This window comes from Sturnira hondurensis, unplaced genomic scaffold (assembly GCF_014824575.4).
Source record: "Sturnira hondurensis isolate 20B ecotype Veracruz unplaced genomic scaffold, ASM1482457v3 Scaffold0006655, whole genome shotgun sequence".
Lineage (NCBI taxonomy): Eukaryota > Metazoa > Chordata > Mammalia > Chiroptera > Phyllostomidae > Sturnira > Sturnira hondurensis.
Genome location: NW_028079286.1, coordinates 1,738,563 through 1,757,517, shown reverse-complemented (window position 1 = coordinate 1,757,517; position 18,955 = coordinate 1,738,563). Strand labels below are relative to the sequence as shown.

General features: G+C 37.8%; 1 protein-coding gene across 6 annotated transcripts in view; it reads left to right on the top strand.

Moving 5' to 3' along the window:
• Nucleotides 1-18,955, top strand: part of AKAP6 (A-kinase anchoring protein 6) — a 481,121-nt gene that overhangs the window by 389,410 nt on the left and 72,756 nt on the right. For all 6 annotated transcript variants that reach the window (XM_037050256.1, XM_037050257.1, XM_037050255.1 and 3 more), the window contains exons 10-11: nt 9,384-9,530; nt 12,519-12,743. In XM_037050256.1, coding sequence (XP_036906151.1) covers nt 9,384-9,530; nt 12,519-12,743 — 372 coding nt within the window. The remainder of the gene's footprint in view (nt 1-9,383; nt 9,531-12,518; nt 12,744-18,955) is intronic.

Genomic DNA, 18,955 nt, shown 5'->3' with positions numbered 1-18,955 from the left:
GCTTCAGACCTGACAAATCACACACAGATGAAGCTGTACAGTTTTTTAAACAGTTTCATCAGTAACTTTTTTTTCTTTTTCGCTCTCCTCCTTCAGTTGAGATTTTTTTTTTCTGAATTACCATTTCAGGAATGTTGATTTCTATTGGAGACAGTTTGTTTTCAGAGTTGCAAACTTGCAAAAGCATTTATTTTACAGTAAATCAGACTAATAGTCTTCTAGCCACCACGATTATAGATCGAGACACCCACAGAGTATTCCTGATCATGGTAACTGTAATTCTGTTATTAAAGTCTATTTGTAGCGGGAAGGTTAGTTTTGGAGAGGTAGCTATATCACAGAGCCTACCAGAATAAAAAAAAAATGTCAACCATAAAAATGCCTCAAGTTTATAACATGTTACACCGGGAGCCTGGAGATGTTTCTCAAATGTTTACTAATATACTCTTATCCGTATTTTAGCAAATGGTGAAACCACTGGTGTAACTCCACTTCCCGTTTCATTGATGAAATTTAAATGGTTGCCTGCTAATCAGTGTGTTAGCAAACAATATCCCCTTTACAGGCTTAAGTAAATCAGGACTTTTCTTTAAAGCAGCTTACTATCCTTATTTTTATATAATGAAAAATACTGAGTGCCACAAAATTGCTAGGTCGACTGAAGAGACAGTATAATTATTGCTGTATAGTCACTTTGGCAATGTCAAATGATCATATTACAATTTTTAGTTCTCACACTAGAAAACAGTTATATTTCTTTTTTACAAACACAGGCTTTTCATTATAATACCCAAAGATCTTAATTGCAGACTAAGCAGAAAACTTAGAAGTGAGGGGAAAAATAATATCTGAATGATTCTCCTCTCCTTCATTCTCTTTTACCGTCAGTTTGGTATGTAAGTACCCAGTGAAGAGTTCTATAAAAGGTTGCTTGGTTGAAACTAATTAAACAGAGGTCTAAAAAGAAAAGAAAAGGGGATCAAAGGAATTACATTAGGTGTCAGGATGTTGTTTGGGCAAATTTTATTTAGATTTTTGTAATTACATTCCAGGAAAAAACTGAATTCTAAAAATGTCAAATTTGTACCATAATTTCATATCTGTGTTATTGTTGCAATGAGATACATGTCAACAGGCAAACCTCTTGAAGAAATCATTTCTGCATTGGCGTATTAACACATTATGGTGAAAAGAGAGGCTTGTGCTTTTCACGCAGTGCATTTCAGTCTTCAATTAATGTGAAAGCACTACAATGCCTATGCAACTTCTCTTGCCTAGTGGTGCACCATTTATCATTGCAGTTTTACATTGACCTTGACACCCACTTCATTAGAATAAAGATTGTCTACCATTTAGGTTACATTGTTCCTCTGCACAGAGACCCCATGCAAATTTCTGTTCAGATAGAAGAACTGCGAGGCTGTCAGAGGTCATCTGCATTAAATGATTGCAGCTATTTTCCAACTGCTTCTTTTCATTCTACTCAATTCAGGCTAGGAGGATCAATCAAGTCCTCTGCCTGAAACAGTAGGACTGCTGGGAATATAACTGTTTTTGGTAGTAGTGGGTATGCTCTAAACAGTATTAAATATTTAATATAAACTCATTAAAGACCATGCAAAGGCTTCAGGAAGATATCAGATTTATAGAAAAATGTAAGGGGCTATAGAGCCTTTTAAAAAATAAATAGAAGAATAATAATCAATTTTATAATTTTAAAGGGTAGCATGATAATAGTTCTTAAGCTTAGTAAATCTTTTCTATAGGAGACTTTTCCTTGTCCTTGACTTGGGTAGAGAAGGGACGAGACAGGGAAGTTTCACCCAGCTGTGTCTTATGCAGTATTTTACATAAAATTGGCATGAAAAGTTTGCAATTAGTGGTGTTTTTTATTTTTGCTTTATAACAATGAATTCTGTGCTGGGTGTTTATTTTAAAAGGCTTAGGTATTTGTTATGTAAAAGAAATGATGGAGAAATAAGTTGCCAGGTTTTCTACTTAAGTTTTCTGAGTGATATAATTGGAATTAAATTATTAATGGGAGATACTTTTAGAAAGATTGTTTTATGATCTTCTATTAGGGAATTTGCAATTCATTTTAATATTTGTAGTTTGATTTATATTAAAGATAATGCAATCTATGTCCAATTAACAATACATGGCCAATGTAATGTGATTTCGAGATCATGCAAATGGAATAAGCTAGAAGAGGGGGGAAAACTCAATTCTTAACCTCGGATGTAATTTGCTGTGCGAGTTCTGGCAATTTTAAATGACATTGCACTTTTTAATTTTTTCCAAAGGCTCAGCAGCAAATTTATCCCAATCAAGAAGCCTATTATTAATTTACAAGGACAATTGTAGGAGTCTTTATAATTTCTCTGTGCAATTATTCCCCAGAAATTGCTAATGGTGAAACACAAGGAGTCTGCAAGAAATAACGACTATTATTTGTCTTGGGCTTGAACCCCCTTCTTCAGTCCCGGACACCTTCCCGAAGCGTAGGTGATATTAGCTGCCTGCGAAGCATCGCAGCACTGGAAAATGCTGGGCCCTGGTGTGCTGGAAAGGGGGCAGCACGAGAGCTGCTGTGAAGGCGACCCTGGCCTCTGGCAGATCCCTGCACTCGGCATGTACAGCTGAGCTGTGGATCCCGGACTTTTGTATAAAAAGACCTTTTGTTCCCCACTGAATGGCATTAGGCATGGACTTGCTGAGGGGCCACCATGAAGCCTCGCATGAGGAGGGCAAACACTAGCCAGAACACACGGTATCAGAGTCATAGACAGATACATCCTGTATTTTTGTGCAAAAATGCCTGTTTTCACACATGATTTTGCCAGGAGTTTGGTGTTCTGGTATGTTCCCAGCGTGTGCTTTCTTGTCGATAGATCAAGTACATTTTATCCTCTCAGTGTATTTTCTCTCTCTGTCTATCATCTATCTGTTGTGTTTTTATGGGAAAGTGGATTATGCTGAGTGTATTGGTGTTTGAGGTACTACTTTGTAGTGGGGAAGATATTTAAATATCTTTATTATTATATCTGTCATTCTAATAACTAGATTATTTTCCCTGCTTTAACGCTTCCTAGTATAAAGTCATGTAAAGCGCAGTTAAAATACGGTATAAGATGTAAATATTCAAATCCTGAAGTTGCAGATTCTGACAGCCTTATTCTAATGATGGAGAAAATTCTGTGGTTTAACTTTCGTGTTTCTCATAGCCAAAACTTCACTCTCCACTCAGCAATGTCTCGTCTCTTTTCAGCGTAGCCAACAGAAGCACCATACAAAAGTCTTACAATGGATGTCTTAATCTCTCTGTGTGCTTTTAGAGCATTATTTTGAATTCCATCATGCTGCCTTTTTTCTTTCCTCTTCTGAAGTTTTATTACAACAGCAGAATTCCCAGGGAGCTTTGAGGGCAAGGTTCACATAATATAGCCCCGAAGTTTCGCTTAGGTGGAATCTGTCCCCCAGTCCTGGCCATCTTTTGATGATCTTTCTATTTCAAAGAAATTCACTGGGAAGAGTCTTACAGCATTAGCTGTATATAGTTTATTCTTTATTTTATTTTTTATTTACTAGACAGTGAGCATCTATAACCCTTTCATGATGCTTTCTTTCTCTGACCTCACAGTGACAAGGCATCTTGTTCTTTAACATTGAGGGAGGCAGAAAAATGCTCGAGTTGCTCAATGTGTGCCTTCTATACCAGTTTCAAAATGGCTTATTCTTCTGGTTTCCATGGTGACAATTAACACTGTTTCAAGGCATTGTTCCAGTCTCCATTTGGGCAGAATTTTCGGTGTGATTTTTAACAAAAAAAAAAAAAAGAAGAAGAAGAAGAAGAAAGAAAGAAAGAAAAAGGTTTTAAGAGGGAAAAAAAGCCTTTAGCATAACTGTCAAAAAAGTTATCTCAATCAAGTCTTCATGCATTTCTAATTATATTTACTTCAGAAATCCCTGTTTTTGCTGCTTTGTTTTATAATTCCATTTTTGGCATTTGCACTTTCAAAAAGTGAGCACTGAGTAAGAATTTTCTAAAAACTTCTTTAATACCTAGTTAAAACAGTGGGATAGTGTTTGTGGTTATTTTTCACTGCTTTTACAGTTTTCTTTATATATTCTATATACACAGAGAAGTGGCATTTAGAATTGGAGGGGCCCGTGTCTTTAATTTAGATCATTCACATATCTATTAGGCTTCATTAGTCAAAATTGAATTGGCCAAGCAAATATACTTAATAATGCAAATATGCCCTTTGAATAGAGTATATTTTTTTTGACTAGACAGAGAAGTCCACTGCAAGTGCTGTGTGGAAATTAAATACTGGATGCTTATTTACCTTAGCACTAAAAAAAAGCCATCTGACTTTAACTTTCCTGCTCTCGTTTTTGGCTGTTAAAGAGTTGCCTGTGTAATGTCCCCAGACGACGGGACACAGTGGGGCAGCCTCTGCTCACTTCCTGCTGGGGGATGACATGAATATGAAGATGAAATTATTTGATCACACAGGATGAAGTAGCCCTACCTGGTGGTTTGACCAGGGCCTGTGAGAGCTGGTAGTTGATTGTTCCTGTCTAATGCTTTTGAAAAGAGAGAAGAGCAAAACCGTATTGGCATCAGCAAAAATGTAACCTTTCTGGCATTATTTCATATATAGCATAAGGCCCTAAACCATATCTGATTCAACTTTCAGAGTGCTTCAAATATGAGATATTTTACCTTAAATTTCATGACATTCTGGTAATACCTTTTATACACATGTACCGATACGTCTAACTGTTAGCTGGGTTCTTCTAGCTGTTACAGTTTGAAGGCATTGTCCATCAATCACATCTTTCATCAACCTGTTTATACAGTAGGTTACATGGTGACAGAGACAGAGAACGTACACAAGACAAGTTTTTTAATGTAATAACCTTTTATAATAGCTGTTGCAGTAACTATGTAGTGTACCACATTTCACAGAGAAAATTATTTTATATCCAAAATGAAATTAATTGCTTTTTATATTTTTATTATTACAAGAGTATCATGTTTATTATTACAAGACTATCATGTTTATCTAAACCATTATCTTTCTGGATTGATCTGCTGTGTAGGAACCACTCAAAGTCAGAATGAACAGTGGAGATGAGCTTGTCATAGGTAGAAGTGGCAACTGTCCAGGCTGCTCCCAGGTGGCACAGCCAGAGGACGCCCTCTCTCAGTTACTGCATGTGGTGTGAGCATAAGATTTGAATAGAATTCTTCTGCCTGCCTGAAATGCTGGTTCCCCCAGTATCATGTCACAGAAGTCTTATCAAGTTAATTATGTAAATCTTTGCAATATCATCTTTAGGTGGCTCTCTGATTACCTAAAGCAGATCTTTTTCTTCTTCAATCATCGCTGACAATAAAACACTGTGTAGGTTTCTAGAATGCTAGTTAAATGTTCGGTCCAGAATTCTCGCGTGGACATTGTGTTTTCTAAGTGTTGGAGTAACGTGGGCCTGGAAACCGTCTGCCATGAAAAAGCACAGTCAGAGTTTTCCATGTATCACAGGCCAAATTCTGAAAGAGCTCTAAGGCAACTCTTAATTTTTTTCATTATGCATTTCATGCAATTTTGGGTACTCTGACACCCTGATCAGCATTCATTAATACTATGAAATGCTTTAAATCACCTTATTTAAAATATATTGTTCTGTGACCCACAAATGACTAACATTTGGAGAAGTTTACCTTGTACATAATGTGCATGTTTTGGGCAAATGAAAGATTAAATAAAGTATGCAAATATTTGCGTATGAGAAACAGCGATTTCACACCTTCTTTGTCTTGAAGCTGTTTCTAATTGTGTTTAATTTGGGATCTTATATAATATCATGTTTTTAAGGTAAATAAAATCACCCAAGTGCTTGGGTATGTTTTGAATGTGCTGACATGCTACTTTGCTCAGACAAAAGCTTTTCTTCCTAGACCTGATAAAGTGTTCATTTTTGCTCAGTTAGGACAATGAATGAAGCAATATTGTCAAGGACCTCAGTGACCTAACTTTCATGCTTCGGTGAAAGAAATTTGGGGATTACTGTTATATTTTGGAAATGTGCTAAAATTGCAAAATATGTTTCATATTTTAACCAGAACCTAGTTTTTCTCCTTACAGATGTTGTTATGTGTACATTTTACAACTACAGCCACAGTCATTTATAGCTGTTTATAATATAGGACTTGCTAACTATGAAGTTATCCAAGTAGTTGTTTGAAGAGAATCAAACAGTTACCATAGTAACTGTCATATTAAGTAGCACCTACATTATCTGTAGCAGTATCTTTTAGGAGAAACTCACTTGGTAGTGTGTTGCAATACAGTGCATGTTGGGGGAGCGGGTTCTGTAGTCAACTGTGACATTTGAGACCATATTATGGTATTCAATAAGGAAGCATAGATTTGTAACCATTCTTATTTTAGCTTTTGTTATTTCTTTTTAAAATATATTTTATTGATTATGATACTACAGTCATCCCAATTTTTCCCCTTTGCCCCCATCCACCTGGTAACCACCTTCCCTCTAGCAATCTTCCCCACTTAGTTCATGTCCATGGGTCTTGAATATAAGTTCTTTGGTTTATGCATTTCCTATAGTGTTCTCAACCACCCCCTGTATGTTTTGTACCGACCAATTATGCTTCTTAATCCCTGTACCTTTTCTCCCATTCTTCCCTTTCTGTCTCCCAGCTGATAAGCCTCCAAATGATCTCCATTTCTATGATTATGTTCCTATTCTGGTTGGTGGCTTAGTTTGTTTTTTAGATTCAGTTGTTGATAGTTGTGAATTTGTTGCCATTTTAATGCTCATTGTTTTGATCTTCTTTTTCTTGAATGAGTCCCTTTAATATTTCATGTAATAATGGCTTCAATAATGGTGATGAACTCCTTCAGCTTTACCTGGTCTGGGAAGCACTTTATCTGCCCTTCCATTCTAAATGATAGCTTTGCTGGATAGAGTAATCTGGGTTGTAGGTCCTTGCTTTTCATTACTTTGAATACATATTGCCAGTCCCTTCTTGCCTGCAGTTTTTTTTTTAAAGAAATCAGCTGACAGTCTTATAAGAAGTCCCCTGTAGGTAACTTCTGCTTTTCTCTTGCTGCTTTTAAGATTCTCTCTTTATCTTTAATCTTTAATTATGGTATTTTAATTATGATGTGTCTTGGTGTGTTTCTCTTTGGGTCCAACTTGTTTGGGACTCTCTGCGCTCCTTGTACTTGTATGCCTATTTCCTTCAACAAATTAGGAAAGTTTTCTTTTATTATTTTTTCAAATCAGTTTTCAATTTTTTGCTCTTCCTTTTCTCATTCTGGCACCTCTATGATTCAGATGTTGGTATATTTGGTGATGTCCCAGAAGTTCCTTATACTACCTTTATTTTTTTTTAATTTTTGTCTTCTTCTTGCTGTTCTGGTTGAATTTCTATTTCTTCCTTATGCTCCAAATTGTGGATTTGAATCCTGGCTTCATCCCCTCCACTGTGGTTCCCTGTAGATTTTTCTTTGTTTCACTTAGTGTAACCTTCATTTCTTCCTGGGTCTTTTTTATTTTGTTGCCATACTCAATGAGTTCTTTGAGCATCCTGATCACCAGTGTTTTGACCTCTGTATTGGATAGGTTGGGTATCTCCATTTTGTTTTGTTCGTTTTCTAGGGCTTTGTTCTGTTTTTTTTTTTTTTTTCATTTGGGCCATATTTCTTTATCTCCTCAATTTGGCAGCCTCCCTGTCTTTGATTCTGTGTATTACATAGAGCTACTTTGACTCCCTGTCTCAGTAGTGTGGCTCATTGTAGAAAAGGCACCTGTAAATTGTGTGGGGTTGAGTCTTAGATAGTTGCCAGGGTGCGGCAACCCACCTCACTGCTTTGTGGCTCCATGTGGGGGGAGGATTTGGTGAGGGGTCAGTACTGCTGCTTGGCTTCTAGAAGTTTGCCCTGCACTTGGTCTGTGCAACTAGCATCTTTCCAGCTGTTGCTCTGGTGCTGAATCCAAGAGAGGGTGGGTCTGTGTATGTTTTAAATCCATGCAGGCCCTTTTAGCAGAGTCTCCTGAAAATCAGCAGTTTCTTCCACTGCCCAAGTCCCAGTGGTTTTTACAGCTGAAACTTATGGGGATTTATCCTGCTGGTGCTGGAATCCTGGGTTAGAGGGTCTAGCCTGGAGCTGGGATCGCTTGCTCCCAAGATGCCCTTCCTGATTTTTATCTACTACAATGTGGGACCAGCCGATCTACTGCTGCCACCTCTCTGTGCCACTGCATCTCTGCGCCTCTCTGCTCATCTCCTTGCCTCTCTGCTCATCTCTTTGTCTCCACCCCTTTTCCCCATCTAGATGAATGTGGCTTCTTTAAATCCTTGGTTGTTGGATTTTCATACAGCTCAATTTTCTGACAGTTCTGGGTGTTATTGGTTTGAGGTCTAGTTGTAATTCTTTCTCTGCTTGTGTGAGGAGGCGGAGCACGTTTACCTATACCTCCATTGTGACCGGAAGATTTGTAACCATTGTTAAAGTACTGGTTTTCTTTCTCCACTCTATATGTACCTCTTCTCCAAGCCTACCTAGAGTTTTTAAGCAAAAGAAAAATGAAAAATAAAAGCTGAGAATTCAGAGAACTTATAGGATAAGGAGAAAGTCAGTCTTTAGGAATCATTTTATTTGTACCACTCTGAGACTGGGTCTTTGTGGGGCAGAGAAGAGAGATTGACGGCACTTTGGAGCCAAATGTTGACCAAAATTAACTGCAATATTAACTCCCTTTAGAGCATGTATCTTTTTTTGTTTGAGTTTCTTTCTTTCTTTCAGATTTTATTTATTTATTTCTAGAGAGAGGAGAAAGGAGGGAGAAAGGCAGGGAGCAAAACATCAGTGTGAGAGAGAAACATCAATTGGTTGCCTCTCACAAGTACCCCAACTGGGGACAAAATCTGCCACCCAGGCATGCACCCAGGCAGACTAGGAATGAACCAGTGAGTTTTGCTCTGTGGGACTACACCCAATGAACTGAGCCACACCAGCCAGGGCCTGTTTGGAATATGTTAAAGATCAAATATATATGTGGATTTTAGTTTAAAAAGGCTTCAATCTAAATTAACTAAATGGAATACCTTGGCTGTTTGTGTGAATGAGTAATATACATATATATATATATATATATATATATATATATATATTTTAACTACTTTTGGAATTATCTTCCACTACTCAAGTTATTTAGGTTTAGTTTCCTCATAAATATTATTGGAAACAAATCTTTTAACATCCATGAGCATCACTAATGCTGTGCTTAAAGATTTTTAAAGAACATCTCTCTCCCTAATGATATATTTTTCTCTCTTCTTGTTTTAGCGATACAGTGTGGAAATGTCCATCAGGGACCTGAAAAAGACAGAGCTGCTTAGTAAGGTTGAAGCTTTGAAGAAAGGTGGCGTTTTACTACCAAATGATCTCCTTGAAAAAGTGGATTCAATTAATGAAAAATGGGAACTGCTTGGGGTATTTGCATTTTTATTACTGTTTGTAGGTTATATGTATATTTTCTTGTGTTAGTGAAGTACTCTATCTGTCTGATTTCTAATTTGAGGCACAAATATCTCTCTCTTTCAATTCACTACCTCCATTTCAAACAAGCTATTCATGCTATTTTGGGGAAAAAACACTGCTTTCCCTTTTCTGTTGATTTTTTTTTTTACTCTCAGCTTGTCTCCTCTCAGATTTTAATAATTTGGGCTCTTTAATACATAAGAAAGTAAGTGAAATATGCCATGTATTATGGGAATGCACCAAGTCAACTATAATACAGTATATCTGATATACACCGACTGTCATGCTTGAATGAATGTTAATAGACTTCATTCGGAAGGTACATGGTGGAGGCAGCCCCTGTTTAACTGTTTACTGCCCCTTCCTGTGAGGAGTGCAGTCATCGCTACAGCTTTCAAGCCACAGTGAGCCACCAAAACAAAGATGCAAATTTGACCGAAACCAGAATTGCACAGTTAAATAGGGCTCTGTTTTGTGCCCCGGTTTCCAGCTCATGCTTGACAAAAGCCAAAAAAAGTTTCATGTAATTCATTTCATGCAATGATGGGCTGGGTCTCAGCCAAAGACTGAGATGCAAGAATCTGGCCAAAGGGCAATATAGAGGTTCTGTTACCCAGAGACTGGATGGCACTGAGCAGGAGACAGCGCTGACCCTTTGTTGGAAGGCAGCTGAGAGGGAGAGGTTAAACCGTGTTCTTCATCAACTTCTCCCCTAAATTGCCTTCGCTTCAAATCAAGGGTAAGCCAAATTTGTCAATTACTTAAATGATTAATTATAATAGCTAAGTATGGGTGGTGTCAGTTATGGAGCCTAATTTTGCGTGCCTTCAATTTCCTGTCTTTTCTTAATTTTTGAAGGGATAATACCCCCAAAATATTTTGAATCGAAAGCTCTCCATGTACCTCGATGACTTGGAGGAATGCCGGTGCTCAGTTTCTGCCACGCTTAATCTAGGTGATTAAGCAACTGCAGGTTTAAATCCGTGCTCCCTCATCTGAATTCACTGCACTCTGCAGTTGTGCAAAGTAACTTAAAACGTTAAAAGTTTTTACTCTGACCTATTGTTACCTTACTTCTTAATGGTAATTAATGGCTTTCACATTATAAATGGTGATTTCAATCAGAATCTCCTGAATTCTATAGATTTCGTTGATCTCATACCGAAGAAGTGTGGTCAGTGTATGACCTTTGGAAAGTTGTTTACTAAATGAGGACAGCAACTCCATGTGCCTGGTAGATAAAGGGGTAGGCTGTTGATACAGAAGTAGAGCTATTTGTTTCTGATTTGATAAATAACTAGCAATAATCTTTTTGAAAATTGTTTAAATTATTTCATGTAGATTGCTTTCTCAACAAAAATTTTAAGTCAACATTACCTTAAAAAAGCAGAATATTCAGTTATCCTTTATGAGTCAGACACTTTAAAATGGTTGCCATTTTGACAAAAATATCATTTGAATACCGTATGCAGTTTTGTAATGATTTAGGGAGAGAGAAGGGTGGAGGAAAGGTTTGAACAGAACCTGAGCCACACTACCACCACCAGGCATGCTGCTTTAATTGGCATGATTACATTTTAATTGGCATGAAAAAAAACTTAAAGACAAGGATTTTAACTTCTAACAATAGTAAAATAGAGGGATATGGTTTTTAATATTACTTTCATCTAAGGTGAACAGTGTGGAATGGAAATGCATTAGAATGAAATGTCAGTGGTGCGTACAGTTTAATCTGTGAAATTTTGTCCCCTGTGCTGCATATTACTCTGTCTCAATTGCATATTAAACAACCCTATCAAGGCAGGCATTGGCATCTGCTGTGCTGACACAAATTGTGAATTAAATGAAATTGATGTCCTCTGTCGTATATTTATGAAGACGGACCATTCTCTGAAGTATTCTGTTTATGAAGAATTTATGATTGCAAACTGTTCCAGAACAAAAAAGTGGCAATAAATTCTTTTTTGTGACCCTACCCTCCAAGGGCATTGATTTCACCTCCTGCTGCTACTTTTGTTACAGCGTAAAAACAATAGCTGAGTCTGGATTCCACTGAGGGTCTTCAAATTATCAATATTTGCACCATGAAAGTGTAAGGGTGTTGGCAAGAAAGGCTGTTTTTCTGTTACGATCTCCTAGAGATGCTCTTTACGGAATGCTACACAGCACACGAGTGTTTGTTGACTTAATTTCATTTGTGTTTTAAAGCTTACTTCTGTAGATTTAATTCATCCTTATAGATTAACTCCTACCGATTCTCCAGAGTGTTTTCCACAGCAACAACACAGCCCTCCCTTATTACACCTTCATGACGTCCCAGTTAATCTAAGAAGCCTTCTAGCTAGTGGATTGGGACTTACTTTAACCCATATATTGGAAACTCTAGCATCCACAAATGCAAAATGGGAAGAACTGTGGGGCCGAACAGGTTCTGAGTCAGGCAAAATCAACAACAGCACAAAGGAGGTTGTCCCTTGTAATAGCCCTCTGTCCTATGGTTTGCGAATTGTATAAAAACAAAAAAGAATCTAATTTCCCAGGGACAGTCTTCTCTCAGCCTCTTTAGTATATTGATTAAACTCAGACTTTTATCTCCTGAAAATTTTATGCAGAGAATTTTTTACTATAAACTCCCATCATGAGAATTCAAATGAATTTCTATCAGTGACCAAGGTGAACTTTTGGGTCAAATCTCCTTTCTGTTAAAGGAAATTGTAGGTGAATGAGGTCTTCTTAAGCCTCTAGTGGTAGTCAGAACAACACGCATCACTCAAGAATTCAAATCCTAAATGGAACAACGAACTAATCTGGACTGAAGGCTGGTTGTGAGGTAGCGGGTGTGGCTGGACACCTCCTAGTTGGTTCTTGTTACCAGCCAAACTGTGATACGTTTTGGTACCTAAGCTAATTTATATTTTTGTTTTTCATTTGCTGCATTAGAAAACCCTAGGGGAGAAGATCCAGGACACAATGGCAGGGCCCAGTGGGTCAGGTCCACGTGACCTGCTCTCCCCTGAAAGCGGAAGCCTGGTAAGGCAGCTGGAGGCCAGGATCAAAGAACTGAAAGGGTGGCTAAGAGATACGGAGCTTTTCATCTTCAATTCCTGTCTGAGACAAGAAAAGGAAGGAACAATGAATGCTGAGAAACAACTGCAATACTTTAAGGTAATAAAAAAACAATCAAACTTGATAAAAAGCTTTCTTTATGGTGGGGATGAAATATTTATCAAGTACATAAAGTATTATACCCATGTATCTATGTATCACTGTGCACTTAAATGTTTCCTTGAATTTATAGACACCGTCCACATTTTGTACATGCCAATGCCTGTATGCCTGTGAAGATGAACCTTAAGCATGTCAAATACACATTGTGGGGTGGGGGGGGATCTGTGCTGCTTGTGTGTTGTGTGCAGTGCCTGTGGGGGGAGGGCTTTGGGAAATTGAAAGCAGACCTAAAGATGAGGACTTTGAAAGGCAGACGTAAATGTTCTATAAATAATGTGGCTAAAAATACTTCCATAAATTGATATGATAAAAGCACATGATTTAACTGAAGATCATTAATGCTCACCAAAGGAAACATAATTTGTACATATGGAAGAAGCAAGTATTCATTGAGGGAAGAAGTAAAATCAAAAAGGTTCCTACATTATAGGCCTCTCCGATCATTGACAAATGCCAACCTTGGCAACACAGCTGTGTGTGTTCACTGTATGTCCTTGAAAAAGTATTTCTCCCTGTTTGTTTCCATGGTCCACACGATGTCTCTTCAAAGCAGTTTAGAATTCAGATGTTTCCTCTCACTGCCCATGCTGGCCTGTCCTGCTTGAACCCTCTCAGAAAAGCCGTGGCTATTTGGGCTTTGACTGGTGTCAGTCTGAGGCTTTGGAGTTATAGAATGTGAATTCAGTAGCAGGAAACCTTCTGACATGAAAGGTCTTAAAAAAAAAAAAGGGAAAACCAAGAAGGAAAGAATCTCTTGGGACCAAGAGAAGCAACTGTTTCTTCTCAAGGACTTCCAGGCCCAGGTCTTATTTATTTCACACCCTCTACCCAAGATCTTCCAGCAGTCGGCTAGGGAACGTAGCCACAGTGTCACGTGGCCGGCCTTCCCTCTGCCAGACAGGCAGGACCACCTTGCTCACCAGCATAGTCCAGGAGAAACCAGCCTCAAAGGTAAGACCACAACACTTGCCAATTAAGTGTCTGTATTTCACACATACACATTATTTTGGTTGAAAACCTTCTCTTCTGCCATTGAATGACAAGACCAAACTGGAAGTTAAATGAAAGCCTCTCGCCAAGGCTTTTACTGTCTAAAATCTAATATCCAGATGATTTGTTATTTCATCTCTCCTTGTCTCACCCTAATCCCTGTTGCAGGGAGATGATGGAGTCTTCAGATATTTCCCTCGGTGTTATTTGAGGTTAAAAACTTGTACCTGTTAAAGCATCCTGGTCTTTAGTAGGCAGGATGTTGTAAAATACATTTTTCTCTACGGTACCTATATTGTAGCTTCAGTGAGCTGCTTAGTGGCTCCAGCCAGTTACCTAGTCTCGGCCATGTTTCCTGTATGATCCTTGGTGCCTCAATTTCTTCATTTAAAAAATAGGATGCTGCTAGTGTCTATCTCACACAATTATGAGTTTCCATATGTAAATTATCATTCCTGCTTTTTGTAATGGTGCATTCATAAGGAATAGAAATATCTTAACATAAGCCCAAAGAGGTTTACATATTAATAGGAAAAAATGACAGGAAGTTTGTTATTACAGATACTTATATACCTACCTTCCTACCCACATATCTCATACGTAGATATTTGAAAACAACTTTTTCTCCCACGTTTGCTATTATTATAAATGAAAATATGATGTAATTTTGTTTGTAATTAATTACAAACAACACATCTCTCTGCTGTAATTTTGCTAATGCTTCCAAAGAACATTTGCTTTATGCTTTGGCTTTGCACAGTTTGTCAACATTATTTTGAGCTAGGTCCTAGTAATAAACTTAAAAGAGTGTAAGACAGAGAGAGAGACAGAGAGACAGTCTCTCTAGACTTCTAGATTGTAAGTTAGCTCCTGGGGGTCCTAGTTATTTGCTAATACTTTCTAGCCACAAGGGACATAGTCACTACACCTAGTTCATTACTTACCATGTGCATCTTAGTGCCTGGAAATAATCATAGATTTTCGTTTTCAAAGTACCGCAGACTATCATATACTTTTTGCTATTTTACTTTTCTTCAGAGATATTTTTCCTTAGAGCATGTTCATATATTTAATGTTACTATTTATTAGACTAACTGCTCTTGTACCCCAGTCTTATTTATTTAGCTATTTTAAAAATAATAGAATAGATTCAGAACCTTGCCTTCCCCAAACAAAAGGTCGGACCTTCATGGTTCCTCCGGTCCTACTCAGTCCTCTGCTCTCCTCCCCTGAGGTCATCACGTTCCTGAGCCCCATCTCTATATTCAACTTGCTTTCCTTTGATAGGAAATAGTATTTTAATTGTAGTTGTTTAAACTTTTAAAAAAGATATTAAGCTGTGTTATTTTCAGGACTTCCTTTTTCATTTAATATTATGATGCCCATATTTATTTATATAACCCAGTATGGCTGTGTTTCACTCATTTTGACAGTTGTATAATATTCCATTGTGATTATGTATATGTATCTCATCTAAGGATGGCAACCCCTGAAATTCATGTTGGGGTCCTGATTTTGGAGCTATGGAAAGAGACACATGGAAGTTAAGTTCTATATGTCCATTGTCACTTATAATGAGTGACAGAGTTAGGTTTTAAACCCAGGGCTGTTTGACTCTAAAGCCTATTCTATAAAATAGTAGGCAAAATTAATATTTATTAACATTTATGGACTGCCGTTCCATGCAGGGTGACTCAAAAGCAGTAGCAGAACAAAACTAAATGGCATTGTTTCTTTCTGGTAGTTTTGTCGGTCGTGGTTGTCAGCAGTTTAGCCAGAATTGTAAACAGCTTTAGCTGTTGAAGAGCTTGGGAGTTGAAAATATTTGTGTTTTATTTTACATTTTTGTACTGTATCAGTGTAAATTTCCTCGCCATGTGTCACTTTTTAAAATGGAAACTTTTCGAACTTTCTTTGAGATTATGACGCTCTCATGATTTTTCTTTACTATCAGAAACTCTGGTCTCTTCCAAAATTTGACCTTGAGGAGTTTGATCAGATAATCTAATGGATCTAACATGATAACATTTCTTTTTAAAGACAGCTTTATACATATCTGCTAGAATAAATGTCTTCTCTAGCCAGAATTTTAAATATTCTGAGCTGTTTGCTCTTTAGCACTTAGTATATGATCAACCAAGTGCTCTGTGTATCACCACATTCATTGGAAGAATGAAACCAAATGTTCATAATACAATAATAATGTAACGCTTATAACCTGTCAAAATCATAATTGGTAAACATATGTAGAGTAAAAACTTTTTACTCACTACAAATGCAAAGAACAGGTGCCCTCTGCTTTTCTTAGTGATAACGCCTCTCAGGAGAGCTATTCAGGAACCTTCACGTGTGGAAGCTGTTGCCATGTGCCACCTCTTCTGGGAGGTTCCCAAGTGTTTCCTCTTGTCACTGGTCACACGGAAGACAGGCTTTACCTACAGGGTTTATTTAGCTATATGATTCTTCATTCTCGAAAATCTTAGGCTTTTGTGATAGAAAAGCCACATTGCACTACCCAGGGAAGCAGGGAGGAAGAGTGCTAAATATAAAAAGGAAAACCCATTGTTTGTAGACGCGACTGTTTCCTTCTTGGCTCGCTTTGGGATGAGAGAAAGGATCTGGACCTTAAGTTTTCAAAAAAAGTGGAAAAGCAGTCGTGGCATGCATTCTTTCCCTTTCAGGCAGTAAGTGTGATGAGTGTGGAATTACACACGGGGCGAATACCTACCTAAGAAAGAAAGCCAAGCCAAGCACAAGGAGAGATATGGAGGTGCGATCCTAGGAGCCTTAGGACAAAATGCAAAATTGTCAAGGAGAGAACACAGCGTGACAGCAGAATGAGGAGGGCACGTGGGAGATTTAATGAGGAGATGGCAAAGGGTGCCTCAGAGCTGTGTGCATGGCTTCAGTGCCATTGGCTGGAAAGCACTACTTTTTAATGACAGCCATTCTGAGAGAAAATAAAATAATTGCTTAATCATATGTTCCTTGTATCCCATAAACAAATTCATTTTTTAAAGACTCAAATCAGAAGAACTTATCCATTACCAGCTAAGAGAAGCAGAAGCACTGGACTGGGCCCAGACCAGCCAGGGAAGAACAAGGCTAGACCTTCCAAGAAGTTTGGTCATCAGGAAGGTGAATGAGTGGAATAGGTTTGGTAACCTTGTCAATGGTTAATGCCCCAGATTTGCTTAGCAATTTAGATTGGACCAAGAACTTTTTTGCATGTTGTTTACTTAAACCTTACACTAAATATGTAAGTTGAAAATTGTGAGCACCCTCTTATGTGTATTTTTATTTATTTTTATGAATGAAGAACTTGAGATGTAGAAAGTTAATGGGACTTGCTTGAATCCACAGAGAAACCAGCGGCAGAGACAGGGCAGAAGCAATGGTCTTTGGTTTCAAATTCTGGTATCCTCCCACCCCACATTCACTGAGCCATCACTGAAACCTCGTTTTACTCTGAATCAGCGTTAGCAAACATAGTCTGTAAAAGGCCAGAGAAAACAATCTGTTGTAGTTATTCAACTCTGCACTTGGAATACACAAGCAGCTATAGACGATATGTAAATGAATAAATATAGTGTCTTTAATAAAACTGATTTACAAAGCTATTTACAAAAGCAGGCAGTGGGCAGGACTTGGTCCACGGGCCCTAGTTTTCTGACCGTGCTCTAAGAGACGTAAACATCACACGCATGAGGATGGTTGCCATCTGCATTGCCTTTAAGGAGAGGAGGTTATACTAGAATTGCATTAGGAGGAAGAGAATGTTCTTTCAGTGCATTTAACAATGAAAACTAATACTTATAGAGTGCTCCCAGTTTCATAAGACATAAGATTAATGATTTTTGAAATCATTCAAAATGATTTCAAAACATCATTTTGGTAGGAAATTTATAGGGTTTTTCTATACTTTTCCTAGTATTGGTAAAAAAAATTCATAGGAAATTTCCTTATAGGAAATTATTTCCTCATAGGAAATTCCTATGATTTTAAGATCTTATAATGTTTGAAATCATTCAAAATGATTTCAAAATGTCATTTTGAAAGTCACAGTTTCAAAATGATTTACCTGCGTTTGCTTATTTAATACTCGTCATCTCCTGAGTCAGGCCTAAAGATGAGAAAACTGAGGCAGGGAAAACTGAAGTAAGTTACTCAAGGTCATTCAGTTAGTGATTGAATGAATGAGGGCATAGACCTAGAAAGTCTGTTCCAGAATCTGCCACACTTTGTAGGCTCGGTGGTCCCCAGGTCAAAGACCCGTTTCTGAAAAGAGCAAACACATTACAGCAGTCCTCCCTCATCCACGGTTTTGCTTTCTGCAGTTCTGGTTACTCAGCAAAGGCATCTAATGGAGACTTTGTATGTTTCAAATGATTCAGCAGTTTCAAATTGCACACTGTTTGGAGGATCCTGAGGAAATCTTGTGCCATTGCTCTCTGTCCTGCCCGAGATGTGAATCATCCCTTTGTCCAGTGTACCCACGCTCTATAAGCTATCGGCCCAATAGCCATTGAGTAGCTGTCTGTGTTATCAGATCAATTGTGATGGTATCGCAGTGCTTGTAGCCCATGTTTTACTTAATAAAAGCCTCAAAGTGAAAGAGGAGTGATGCTGGCAACTCAGATATTCCAAAGGGAGACGCTTTAAGTAAATAGGTGAATGTAGTAAAATAAGATATTTTGAGTGATAGATCACATTCCTATAACTTTTATTACAATATATTGTTATAATTGTTCCATTTTATTATTAGTTATTGTCATTACTCTCTTTTGTGCCTAATGTATAAATTCAACTTTATCGCAGTGTGTATAGGAAAACACATAGTTTATACAGGGTTCGAGACTATCCATGGTGTCAGATATCCACCGGGGGTCATGGACCACATCCCTTGCAGCAAAGGGGGCGCCACTGTCACGGGTAGTTTACGCTGTTGCTCCTCATCTCATTTCTGAGTTCTGTACAGCTGGAGGAAGTTAACAAGTCAATGTTTAAAGTCTCGGAAATTAAAAAGTTTAGCGTAGGGTCTTTAAAATGATTTCAAATTAACTATGAAACATGGAACATTACTAATCATTCTGCAAAGGAACATCACTAATGTGCTTTTACAAAATAAAGAGGTAAATAAGAGAGCTAAACATAATTCA